This window comes from Neolamprologus brichardi, chromosome 11 (genome assembly GCF_056152115.1).
Source record: "Neolamprologus brichardi isolate AB-2024 chromosome 11, ASM5615211v1, whole genome shotgun sequence".
Taxonomy (NCBI): domain Eukaryota; kingdom Metazoa; phylum Chordata; class Actinopteri; order Cichliformes; family Cichlidae; genus Neolamprologus; species Neolamprologus brichardi.
Genome location: NC_142114.1, coordinates 7,444,139 through 7,458,396, shown reverse-complemented (window position 1 = coordinate 7,458,396; position 14,258 = coordinate 7,444,139). Strand labels below are relative to the sequence as shown.

The following is a 14,258-nucleotide window of genomic DNA, read 5'->3' as shown; positions in this document are numbered from 1 at the left end:
CACATGGCCACCATGGATGAATTAGTACAAGCCTTCATTTTTCCTTCAAAACTCTGATTGAATTGGAGCTTTATTGCCGATAAGTCTAACACGCTGGCAGGCCCTTCCCTCAAAGCAGTGTGAGCCAGAGGTTAATAGCATTCAGATGGCGAGAGCTGTTTGTTTGACCTGCCACCTCTCTGTGTGACGAGAACAAGGTTTCATCTCAATCACGGGCCATTTGATGTCGTTGTGTGCCACAGCAGACTGTACAGTGTGCCCCCCCCCCCCCCCCCCCCCCATAATTAAATTCCAACGTGGTGCAAGGGCTGACAGTCTTTTCCTGCAAAATTGCTTTATCATCTTAACCTCATCTTATCTCTGAGATACAAAAGACTCTCTGTCTCAGGCTGTTTTTACAGATTGCCCTTAATGGTTTTAAGTTTCATCATTAGTGCAGAGTAGTGACTGACAAGGAAATGGGACACGGGGTGTAACATATGGCAAAAGAGGGCTATGCCTAATGTGCTCCCTTTCTCGCCCAGCCACTGGAGTAGCATTATTCCAAAGCGTTTTATAGAGAGAACCCCTGACAGAGACCGATGCAATTTAGATTCACTGCTTGCCTCTTCATTGACCCAGCTGTCCACATGCTACACGCTGTGTCCCTGCAGCCGATGGATTCATTACCTGTTTACCAGCACACCAAGGTCACATTCTCAGTAGCACCTGGGTCAGCTATATGGGTTTCCCGGGAAGCATCATGAAAGGTTTTCACTAATGAGGTCTCTTATTACACACCTTCTTCATTAACCTTCAGGGGCCTTGAGGCTTTCCTGTGCTTGTTATCTTGATTGGTCTTTCTGGGATCTCACTGCAGAACTGCTTTAATTCTAAAAATATTAGACAAATGTGTACAGCGGGGAAAAAAAGGCTGCAATTTTATCCCAGGGAGTAATATTACACATATTGAATATTCATTTAAACATCGACAGGAGAATGACTAAATAGCCCTCATTTCTAGGCCCATTAAGAGCATTGACAGATCTCGCTCTCTCTCCCCTGAGCAGCCAGCGACCATCGACAGTAAGGTTAAGTAATTCTTCTCTGTAAGTAAAGCCACTCAATTGGCTGACAGTGACCTGCTTCATGTGTTAACTAACTTGCCGAATTTCAAATTTTGAATATTTTTCAGAAACAGCGACTCTGAGATTTATAAACTGGACGTTTTATTATCAGTATTCAGCAGCTATAGGAGGGTAATGTCTGGTCTGGGTGCACTAACACAAGGACGTGCATGGGTGTGAGCATGTGTGTGACTTGATGCATTAGTCCACACACACATACACACACATGCACACACATGCATGTGTCCCCCTCAGGCTCCATGTGCCCTTTATTAACAGCAAGTTGACTCTATTCAGCTTGACTAGTGATTAAACCTTTTCATGGCTGGAACTTTCACACCGCTGTGAACTGTGCGAGGTGATTAAAGCTGCTCAATTTGTAGTCCAGTCCCACTGCTATTCTTCTTCATTGATCTTGTTTCAGGCCCTTGAAGTGAGAGCTGCATGCAGCAGGCTTCTCTTATTGGACTTAGACAGGATGCATACTGTGCCTCACTCTTTCGATCCATCATGTATGAAAACTAATTAGGGTTAGAATTAGCTGCCATATATGGTTGGCATTTAGTAACATTTATGGGGTTAACTTTGTTGTTGTTGTTTCTTTTGATACTGTAAAGACTGATACCAGATGATTGATGAGAGCAAAAAGGAGTTGACTCTTTGAAGTTTTCCCATGAAGATACATCAGACTCAAGACCGGACTCCAGTAGGATTGGTTCTGAAGAGCATACTGATCAAAATAAAAAAGAAGAAGAAAAAGATCTTTGCACTGATATGCCAGTGGGGTTTTACATATTTTATAGCCCCTGTTAAAATTTTGGCTCACATGATTGACACTTACTCAACCAGTTTCAATTTTCCCTAAGTGCACGCAAGTGGAGACACAAATACAACACCGACACACACTGCAGAAAGGCACAAAACTGCCAGGACAAGGGTTATTACATCACTAACTCTAGATGCCAAAACACTTCCCACATGGAGTTACGAGGCTAACAAGTGGTTTCAAGTCAAATAGCAAAGGCTGATTGTGGTAATGCTCTAATATGAGATTCGATCAAGCAGCAGATGTCTTTTTATTGCAAGTCATTACTGCTGTCATACTTATTAGCATATAAATGGTTTCTGGGCCTATGGAGACCTAAAAGTTATTGCATGTGTAATTGAACCTGATCTCTGCTCTGTGATTGAGATGTCCCAACACACACACTCTGCTGTGCACATTGAGCACATTGTGCTTTTTTTGTTCTTCTCATTTAAATGCGGTTTTAGGTTGTTATTTTTTCCTTTAAATACAAACAGAAGAGAAGGAAACAGAGGGGGATGTTTGATGGTAATCGTCTATTGCAGTCATTATAATCAAGTTTATTTCTAACACAGCCACAGGAATAACAGTTTGTTGATAGTGATTCACAAATATCGCTGCTCCTTTTAAGTTTAATCTTTACATGTTAAATGCAGTGTTGGGACTAACGCGTTATTAAGTAACGCGTTACAGTAACTACGTTATTATTGTGGTAACGAGCACGGTAACTAGTTATTATGCCAAAACCAGGAACGCGTTACTCGTTACTGGGATTTAGATAGGCTCGTTATTCGTTACTTCGTGTGGTGGCTATCGCGGAGCTTCCACAGATTCAGTAACATTAGCAAGTGGTGGAAGCCAGCAGGTGGATGAAGGAAAAGGGAGGCAAGAGGAGAGACCTGAAGCGGCCGCTGGTCCGAGAGTGTCAGGTGAACTGAACTTCAGGTAAGAAGTTATAACCTGCAGTCCATCTGGGTCAGATATGAACCAGGTTTAGGTGGAGTTTATTTTCGTTATGCTGACTTTTTCGTACTGCGTGCTAGCTAGCATGACGGAGTTTCTATACAGCTGGGTGGGTGCTATGTTACTGATGTTGAACTTTATTTTGTTCATAAGGTTAATTATTAGAGTTGCCAACCGTCCCGTAAAAAACGGAATCGTCTCGTATTCAGAGAAAATATTACGCGTTTCGTATTGAGGTGAAAATGAACAGTTTGTCCCGGACTTCAGCTACAATGAAAAAGACACAAAGCTGGAGTTATTCTGTGTTTACGCTGCACAGCTGCCTCGTCTTCTCTCATCCTCTCACCCCCCCTCTCCTGTTTCTACTTCAATCATGAAACTGATCAATGATCAGCTGATCAGCTTTTCTCTCTTGTTTATTTATCGCCCACTCGCCAAAAAGAGGAAACCAGTGGATGTCGCGGTAAACAACAGCAGCACTTTTAAGCTTGATCAGCTGTTGTTAGAATTTATTTAATATTAATTAAGTATCAGCTGATGTTTGCTGGAGCCACAGCTGTAAACCTGCTGGTCATGATATCGGTTTGAATATGTGGTGAGAGGGAAACATGAAGATGAAACCAGGAGATGACAGCTGGTAACTGTGCAGGGGCGGGTCTAGCAAGGTGTTGCCAGGGTTCCATGTAGGGCATTAAAAAGGAAAGGGGGGCACAAGGAAATACTTTCTTATTCTCATTTAAAATGTCTCACTTTTAAAAAAATAATTATCTGAGTCTTACAACAAACGATTGATAGATTGATACATATATACCATCAGAACAGTGTACATCACTGTCACAACAGTGTTTATTTTCATTCAAAGGCTTTATGATTTTTCCTATAATGGTGGGCCGGTCTCTAGTCAAAATGCCTGGGACGATTTTTTGTCCCAGTCCAGCCCTGTATGCAACTCATCTGCAGTCTGGTGTTGCTTACATCTTCCTATTCAGAAGGCAGAATTTCCGAGTTCTGAGTACAATCGAAAGCACCACGACTGCAGTTTTTGTGTTGGATGTAAAAAGCAGGCTAGGATAGAATCAGGCGTGGGATTTCTCTCGTGGAAATGTGCACATTATTTTTTCCTTTCTATTGGTAGGTGGCACAGTGCACTTGTGGCAAGTAAGCAAGCTAGAAGACTGGCAATCTTGCTGGGTATCCAGTTACGGAAGCAACACATTAACAAGAAAATTCTGAGTAAAACCAAAGTTACTTTCCCTAGTAACTAGTTACTCTGAAAGTAACGAGTAACTTGAAGTAACTAAGTTACTTTTGATAGAAGTTACTAGTAATGTAACTAAGTTACTAATTTAAAGTAACTTACCCAACACTGGTTAAATGTAATATATATTTTACAGTACTGTCCAAACATTTTGAGCTATGTCACATTCAACAAATATCCTGACTCCCTTTCTACCCAATCATTCTTCTCCACTCTTGTTGATTAGCAAGAAGCGACAGAACACTGATCCTTTAACAGGTCATGGTTTTTCGCTCTGAATGATCTGGGTCATGACAGGGTGAAAACACTTTGAAGTTGCCTCTCAAATTTATGTGACAGGTCCTTGTGACTGTAGCACATCACAGATATGAATGCTGGGAACAGGTGCAGACTTTTAAAGGCAGAGCTCACCTGCAGCCATGGCCTCTTTATGCTAAGCTTCTTGTAATGAGATTCAATAAAATCACAAGGTACTGATTATGATTCTTGGGATATTTTTGTGACCACGCACAGCATTGCAATGTTAATTTGTTGGTGCGTTACCACTTTGGTCAGTTCCATGATACCTCCAGAGTTATTGAATGGCTTACAATCCAGTACTGCAGACAATCATTGTTCCTGGTGGATGCTTCCTATTGATTTTGCGGACCCACCTTCCCTTTAATAATATAAGCAAGTCTGTCTGTGGTGACATTTGTTATTTTCCCAAAATATTGAACTTTTCCTTTCCCAAAAGCTATTTTATACACTGTTAAACTGTTAAAGACTCTTAAACTAATCCAATAATACAACCTGTTCCCACTAGAGAAAAAGGTGGCAGATGTACAAAAAAGAGCCCTCTACTTTAATCCTTGTCTGCACATGTAAGACATAGAAACGTCTCCCATGAACCCTTCATTTCACTCTCCGTCTTGATAGGCTCAGGTGCGATTCATGCCTTTCAGTGTCAACACAGATGTATGAGGCTCCTCACCAAGGCTGTCAGTCTGACTCGGGAGTGGAAATGAAATGATTACATCCAAGGCTGTGCACTTAAACTGCACATGAAAGAGGAACGCACGCACGCCGCATTTACACAACCACACATAAGCATGCACGTGTGTAGCCTAGCACACCGAATGGCTCTGACAGATTTTCGAAGGGAGTGGAATTTTGATAACAAAACTGCAGTTGTGTTGCGGTGATTAACAAACAGCAAATTAATGACCTCAAAATGTACTCAGAAGGAAGTAATAAATCTCCATTTGGCTGCTGGCTGGCTGAGTCGCGGCCTGGCTGGGAAAACTATGCTGACCTGGGTGCATCCAAATTAGATATTGGCATGGTTGCGTGTATAACACAGTGGGAGTGCTGCTCTGGCTCAGTCACCCTGCTGCTCTAAATCTGGCCAGTGCTCAGTTCAGCAAACACAATGCAACAGCAGGGAAACAGCATCTCCACATTCTCATTAAGCTGCGGATTATAGTTAGACAAAAGCAAAACCTCATTGTTTTTTTATGCTTTTTCCCCTTTTTCTCCCTTGCTGGAGTCCAATTGCCTGTATATTCTGCTGATTTGTATTTACTCTGTCTTATACACAAGGCACAGCTGATGATCTTAGCAGCAACAGCAGAGGAACATCTATGTGTTCACATCAGTCATCGGCGCCACCCCCTCTTGGAAATCAGTAAAAAGGGGATGAAAGACAGGAGGGATGGAAGGAATGCAGCAGGAGGAAGGGATAATGAAGAGAGGGGGGAGGCAGGAGTGGGTTGAGTGGGACAGAAAGACAAGAGACAAAGAGGAAGGGAGGAGGTGGCCTTTGTATCACTCCGTGTCTTTGATCAGTGGTCCATGGGGAACCGAGGCAGTGCAGATAGCTGGTCCACAGCTCCTGAGGAACGCAGCTTCACATTCCTCCTTGCTCTTTCCCCGCTTCTGCAAAATCACTTCTAGTCTTTCAGTCCACAGCAGCTGTGAAAACACATTATGGCATACTACATGCCAGAAAAGACCTGAGTAACGCACCACAGTGCCATTGTCCTGCTGGTCCTCATTTAGTGCTGCAGTTCCTCTCAGGCCAAACTCTATTCTGCTTTCAACCTTTTGCATGACTTTCCATTTGTCTGCAGGCTCCAAAATGATGGATTTGTCTTGTTATTTATCACTCAACAGTGGGATCAGTGTTCTACTCAAAGCACTGGTGTGATCCTACGTTTTGCTCAACGACACTTCTGCAGGACCAGTGCATGCACCGTAACTGTCCAGCAGACAGCATCGATGGGGTTGGGAAAATGCAGACATGCTCCTTTATGGTATTTTCAAATGTTAAAGCATTTTGTTAATCAACATTGTTAACACAGAGACCAAATGCCACCAAAGGCTGCAGCTCAGCAAGGTAATCTACTATTTGGAAAGCTGGTGGATCAATCCTTGGCTGCTCCAGTCTGCACGCCAAAGTATCCTTAAACATAATCCTGAAACTCAAGTTTTTCTCTGATGGATTCAACGAAGTGTGAGTGAGTGTGAATGTCAGATAGAAAGCATTTGGGCATAGAAAAAACAGGTGAATGAGGCATGTTGTATAAAGTCCTTTGAGTGGTGAAGTAGAGAAGAATAGTGATCCACAGGAACTAGTCCATCTACCAAACTTTCTTTGTTAAAGTCCATCAGCCCTCTGTCTGACTCATTCTCATTGATGGAGAGTGTATAATAGAGGGTAGTGATGCATCTCCTGAATAATCATCTATTGTAAACTGAAACACAACTGCAAATACTTGTATGAGCCATACAATATAGTTCCTACATCCTGCATCTTTATGGCCAGTACCTTCATGAGTCTGTTGAGGTGCAAGTATTAGTTATATTGATGATATTAGCTCTGAATTAATTTTGGATGACAAATACAGTTATTTATTGTATGTACTGTTATTGTAGGGCCTTTACAATATAAAGCACCTTGAGGTGACTGTTGTTTGTGATTTGGTAAATAAAATTTAATTTAATTTTTACCCATTAAAGTCAGCATTAATGGAAAAAAAAGAAAACACCGAAAACAAAATCTTGAATCTCGACTTCTGAATTACTTAGTGTGTGCCCAGCAAGTCTCAGTTTAAGTTAAAGGACTTTCGTTATCTATGTCTATATAACTGACAACCCATACACCATCATATGGTTAAATAGTCAAACCACAATTTTAAGCCCACTTTATTTTTTCAAGGAAATCAAGGAAAGAAAACAGAAATCTTTTCTTTCCTTGATTTGTCTTTTTTTTTTTAGATGTGAATGGGTGCAAGAGGAAAGCCCCGCCCGCCTCGGGTGTGACCGGAGCCAATGGTAACGCACCGTGAGCCGTGGAAGGACGTCACAGCACCATCAGCAGTCGTCCTAGTGGGACGGCCGTGCTGCTCTGCTTGGCTTGCAGTCTCTGCTGCACTCCTCTTATTGTGTATGTGTGTATGAGAGAAAGAGAGAGAAACACCACTTGAATACTTTACACTACTCGAGAAATTTGCGGAGGAACGAATCTGTGGATTTGACGACAAGAGAGAAGAATGAGCTGAATGGAGAGACGTGTTATTTTTAAAGGTAGAGGGTAGAGTCTCTGGTTGCCTGTACTTCCAACCAGCGTTGAAGCTCGCTGAGCTAACAGGCTAACCGGGAATGTTTTCAGAAACTAGCTAGTTAGTTAGCCGGCTAGCTAGCATTGTAGTCTGGAGCAATGCGCCGTGTAGATTTAACAGCCACACCGATACTCGTATCTTTGTGTGCAGTTTGTGAGGGAACTGTGGCAGTGTCTCGAAGTGTAGGTTTGTGTAAATGTCCAGAGCTCAAGTGGCCGCTCGGCTCTTAATTTCCAGTAGGGACAATAGTTGTAGCTGTCCAGGCAACAAGTCGGAAATACATCGCAGCTTTAACGTTAAGTTTGTACTTTGTGCGGTGCCGTGTTTGTTTGTCGCTGACTTGAAATCAACACTCTGTGTGACAACGATGGCACATGGCTTAGTGAAGGTGGCATTACACAGAGGCAACTAGGGTGCGTCTTGAGATGCCCGAATTTGAGAGCACCGGGTCACTCTCCTCTATAGGAAAACCTGCTGTCAGCTAGTCGATACCACTATTGACGAGGAGACGAGGTGGATGAACTTTATAAATCGCCCACATGCGTTGGATCAGTTCTCGGACTTGTGAAAGGCATCTGAAGCAGAAGGAGGGAGACGTGAACGCACAGCCCTTGCAGCCCGGGGGAAGATGGCGGAACGCTCCCGCTGGAGGTGGTGAAACCAAAACTTTGGGACTTCTTGGATTCAGCGCCGCATATCTCATCCCAAACTGTAGGACACATGCAGGCCAAAAAACGCTACTTAATCCTGTTCTCCACCGGCGCATGTCTCATACTGTTGTTTTGTTTAGGGGGGATACAAGTCCCCCTATCCAGACGGGGTCCCGGCCGGCCTCATGACCGCAGACTCTCCGGTTATGGCCCCGGAGCGCGATGGCGTCACATGTCGGGGTACCTGCAGCCTTTCAGCTCCTGGGAGCAGGACCGGAGCGATGATCTCACTGAACACATATCTCCCAGGCAGAAGAGGGACGCTAACTCGGGCCTTTACACGGGAAAACGCTGCAGAATGGAGTCCTGCTTTGACTTCTCACTGTGTGAGAGGAATGGTTTTAAAGTTTACGTATACCCCCAACAGAAAGGAGAAAAACTTTCAGAGAGTTATCAGAACATATTGTCCTCTATCGAAGGCTCCAGGTTCTACACATCTGACCCAGGGCAGGCATGCCTGTTTGTCCTGAGTTTGGACACTCTGGACCGGGACCAGCTCTCTCCCCAGTATGTACACAACCTGAAAGCAAAAATCCAGAGCCTCCCTCTGTGGAATGGAGGCAAAAACCACATCATCTTTAATTTATATTCTGGCACGTGGCCGGACTACACAGAGGACCTTGGCTTTGACATTGGCCTTGCCATGTTGGCCAAAGCCAGCATCAGCACAGAGAACTTTCGGCCTGACTTTGACGTTTCAATCCCTCTTTTCTCCAAAGACCACCCAAGGACAGGTGGGGAAAAGGGCTATCTGAAATACAACACAATCCCCCCTTATAGAAAGTACATGCTTGTTTTTAAGGGGAAAAGGTACCTAACTGGAATAGGTTCGGACACTAGGAATGCTTTATATCATATTCATAACTCAGAGGATGTAGTCCTCCTCACCACCTGTAAGCATGGGAAGGACTGGCAGAAGCACAAGGATGCACGCTGTAACAAAGACAATGCAGAATATGACAAGTAAGTACTTTACAACTATCTTCCGGTTAGCTGTACTGCAAGAGTCTAGGTCTGTCTTGCCACTAATTTTTGTCAGTATGGTGTTTTTAACTAGTTGAGTGAAGCTTGTATGTGTGACTGTAATAATGACAAAGCAGGTGGTGTCATGTGTTAAAGGTTTTGCCAGAACACTTGTTTGCTCCTGAGTGAAACTTTTTATCCAGGTTTGTGTCCGGTCAGCTCATTGAGTTGTACATAAAATTGGCAAATACCAGTGATATTTCTTGTTGAATTTCCCAGTGTTGTATAAATTAAGACTATTCCTATTATTAAGTAAGGAGACCTGAGCCTGGGCTGTCAAAAAGATAAGGTGTCATTACATTAAGTTCATCTAATGTCCAAATGTTGGCATGGTTTGACATGTCACTTTTAAATATTCTTTATGCCATATCATTTTATTTACTAAGGTATGCATCACGTTCACAGATAAGTAGCTTTAATGTCAAACACAAGAACTGTTGTATTCAGGTGATATTCCCATTGATCTAGGATTTGTTATTATTTTTCTTGATAACTGGTCCTCTGACTTTCCTGATAGTGTCTGACAGATGTCATGCTCTCTACATGACACACAAATAAAAGTTTTATAATGAAACAGGCACATAATACTCAGTGTAACTAGTCTCTACCTTGTACTCAGATCGGTTTGCCCGGTCCCACAACTAAGCCACACTGTATTCTGTACTCAAATGTGATGAGTAAACTGGCGTCTGTCTCCCAGCTTTGGCCAGTGGGATTCATTTCGTGTCCCCTTAGACCATGCTATGTTGTTATTGGTGACTGTATGGCGCTGGGTGTTTGACTGTGGCTCTTTGGAGTGGATTAGTAGGGACAAAGCGCTGGTGCCAGCAAGGGGAAGCCACTCTGGTCTCTGTTTGCTCAGTCATTTCCCAGACAAACCCAACTGCATCAGCCAGGAATGCCCTGGCCCCAACCCGTGTCCTGCGTGACCCCTGCCGTTGTTTGGGGTTCAACTCTTTGTTGGTGTGAGTTGCTTGTTTGGGGGATCCTCCTTTCTATAGTTTGTGAAGGAATCGGCTCTGAAACCTGGCTGCTCCAACAATATGACTGAGGGGTTTTCTTGGATCTCATTTGTTTACCATTAAACCTCACAGGATTCACCTTTAATGTTTGACTTGGTCGGAAAATAACACCAAAGCTCTTCTACACACCCAGCCAATAAAAATAATAATCCTCATATCAGACCATAGACTTAAACTATCTGCTCTCTCTGCCACGATTTACCAGCTCAGTGCTTGATGCCAAGTGCTGCCAGGGTGTGCTTTTACACAGTGAGATGGGTGGCATCAGAGCTATAACCCAAAGGAAAAATTAATCCTCCTGTCATTAAATACACTGGGGGTGAAACGGGCTTGGAGTATCTCTTGCCATTGGCTTCTTAGCTGCATTGCATGGTTAAAGTGTGTTTGGTACCTCCTCAGTTAACAAGATTTAGCTTGGTGCTAAGTCCAATGCACAATTCTGTAATATTTGACGAAAAACATGTACTAACACCAGGGTTCGTTTGCCCTGGCAGCTGCCTAACATTGAGTCTTTAAAAGTTCCTTACCTTTAAGCTGGTGTTTCTATATTTATTATCAAACAAATAAGTAAATAAAGTAAATATCTTTGCTTTATTTTAAAGTCATCTATCTGAATACTTCACAGTGACAGGGTATGCTACAGAAGCTAGGAGTATGGGTAAAACACCTAAGAAGTGTTTCAAGAGAAGTTTCCAACACTTCAGATAAAAAAAAAAAAAAAATCTTGTCACGTAAAATGGAAAGCGATCAATAGCAAGGAAAAACATGGGTCACCACTGAGGTCGTTTTTGCTTTTTGTTATGTAATTATTTTCACTGCAAAAAGGGAAAGACAAAAATTCAACCCTGCAGGTTTAAATAGTGAGGATCAGACACTGCAGTTTACTGAAGAAAAGAACATATGTGGGTGTTATTTTTCTTCCTTAGTGCATGCATGGACCACCAAGGTCGGCTACATCTCAAAAAGGATGTAATCTGGTCTTTTTAGACAATTGCTGTTTGGTGATCAGATCAGCTGTCATAGATTAAAGGCATCACTGCTGGTTGTCATTTTATTTTTCCTTCACATTGATGTCTGTGAGGCAGCTTTTGTGACTCTTGTCACTAAGGCAGAGTAACCTCTATGCAGTGCCTTCACAGAGCAGAACTGGCAGATTGTGTAGTCTCACCAAACCTTGTGTTGTCATCGTTTATAGACCTGTTCGCCTTAACTTTGCACTGTATCATGCTGCAGCATGACTGCTGTGGCTTGCTGGCTGGCTGCTGGGTTTGTGAGCCGTGAATGTATCTACATAAATGCCCGATATTACTAACAATTGAATTAAAATTGTTTCTAACTTATCTTAAAAAATAGATAAAATACATGAATATCCTTATCAAAAAAATGGTGAAGGAGGTTGGCCAAAACTAGGTCAACAATGTACATGGAAAGACCAACAGCTTGCATCCTGTAGGACTCCACTTTTGTCTTGTTTATTGCAACCTAAAAACTGTAACATTTCAGGCACACCTGCTCTCAGCTTAGCTGACACAATAAATTTCCAGAATTGGAGTCTTGCAGTTTGTGAGCTGCTATGTGTGTCTGTTTTTTTTCCATGTACATTTTTGACATAAAGAGAGTGACCAAGAAGACCTGTGATTAGAGAAATGCAGAAAGCATTGTTTGCACTCCATTTGTTCCCACCTCTTGCTCTCAAGTTCAGAATACAGTTGGTCTCATTAACATCAGGGAAACTAGGGTAAGTTGATAAACGCTAAAATTAATTTCATCATTTTCATATCACTAGATTGCCTGACAGAATATTACAGGTTAATGATGGCAGCTGAACTGTGTCATTAGCTCAATGAAATCTGATGACAAAAAAAGAACATTTGAGTAACTCCTGCATGGAAAAGTTTTTCATCATTTATGTTTCATTATTATTCAATTTTATAGAGAAAGCAGAGAAAACTGTGCATTTTGCAGCTTTATGGTCATTTTTAAAAGAGGTTTGTTTGGGTTCTTATTGAAAAAACAAACATAATTTTTATATAATCATGTCAACAAGAAAGACTATGCATTCTTGTGAAAAGCTAAGCACACATTTACAGCTTTCATTAGGATTTAAGAGTAAGTAGCAGCTAGGTGCTGCTAATGAAATGCACTTGACACTTGACTTGAGCACGTCTATTGGTCTCAGTTACCATGTTAAAGTTCATGACAGCATAATTAGAAGAATACTGAAAAGGTCTGGAAGGGTTCTCTCTAAAAAGATTATGACAAAACAGCTTAGGTTTGCAAAGTTGCATCTAAAAGAACCATTACACTTCTGGAATAATGTCCTTTGCACATATGAGACAGTGCCATGTTTGTCAAAAACCAAACCGAGCATATCAGCACAAACACCCCATACCAACTGTCAAGTAGAGTGGTGGAGGCGTGATGATTTGGGCTTGTTTTGCAACGGGACTTTGGCGCCTTGCAGCCATTGAGTTGAGAACCAAAATGTTCCAGGGTTCAGTTATGAGACTGAACCTTGGGCCAAAATTGGGTTTATCAGAATGGCTGCAATCAAAGTGCAGTCTTCAACTTGATTGAAATGCTGTGGTTGGAACCTTAAGAGAGCTGTGCATAAACAATGCCAGGAAACCTCAATGAACTGAAACAGCACTGTAAAGACGAGTGGGCAAAAATTCCCCCTTTGTCAGACAGCAGGCTAGTGCTAAACGTTGCTCTACAAGCTACTAAATCATGGGGTGTACTTTGTTTTCATAGGCCTCTATGCAGTTCTTTGAAAAACTTTCTTTTATACATATCTGTATAACATTGTTCCTTCCCCAGATTTTCTTCTCATCACCTTGTTATGTAATGAGATGACCAGTACCAGATCAATTCACTTCTGCTATTCCCTTACTGATTGACTACTTTGGTTTGAGGCTGCATAATCCACTTGGAAGTGTTTGACATATTTATAAGAACATGCAGACGCCATATTGTGGGTAGCTTTCAACAAGACGTTTTTCCTGTTTCTCTTACCGTACTGGTCTTAATTAATTGCTCTTTGACTTCTAGTCTCTTTTACAGGGATGATTAAAAACTCCCTGAAAGCTAAGCTATTTTCAGATATTAATAATACTGCTGTGTACACCATTCTGGCATTCCTGGCTTTCCAAATGAGTTGGACTTGATGGAGTCAAAGATGTAGATGGGACAGTAGTTAAGGAAGGTTTTTGCCAAGAAGATAAATATTTGTTTCTGGTCATGATTCAGCTTTCTAAATGAAAAAATGTCTCTGACTTGTACAGGGATGTAAACAACACACTAGCTGGAGTAAGCTGCTTGGAGGATGTTACAAATTGGGAAAATGTTAAATGGGTTGAGCTTTTAAATATATCTCACTGGATTAAGCAGCTGTTTGTCAGGCAGGAGGCTTTAAACTCTTCTTAAGACATTAACCAATTTGTTGACATGTTAAATAATTAAATAAATGCAGGTGCTCCACATGGCATCAGCTCATTATGTTAAAGTACAAATCAGACGCGAAGACTAACGCACGTTTGCCCCATCTTTAGTTAGCTGAGCTCTCTGTGAAGGTTGGTGTGTGATTGTGAATGAGTTGCACTATCCTGTTATGCAGCTCTATGGGTCAGACAGGGCAGTCTGTGGTCTAACTGGGTGGAAGTAATAGTTTCTGTGCCTGGCTGTGGCTCTTTGTGCAACAAATCCCTTTTATCCTCTCCCACTGACAACAAGGAAGTTGTGACAGACCAAATGCAGCCTCTCACCATAA

The 14,258-nt window shown here is 42.1% G+C and overlaps 1 protein-coding gene across 1 annotated transcript in view; it reads left to right on the top strand.

Annotated features, from left to right (window-relative positions):
- The first annotated feature begins 7,501 nt into the window (after positions 1-7,501).
- The window catches only part of LOC102789223 (exostosin-1b-like), a 39,851-nt gene continuing 33,094 nt past the window's right edge, over positions 7,502-14,258 (top strand). Inside the window, exon 1 of the mRNA XM_006794924.2 lies at positions 7,502-9,407. Coding sequence (XP_006794987.1) covers positions 8,455-9,407 — 953 coding nt within the window. The 5' untranslated portion in view covers positions 7,502-8,454. The remainder of the gene's footprint in view (positions 9,408-14,258) is intronic.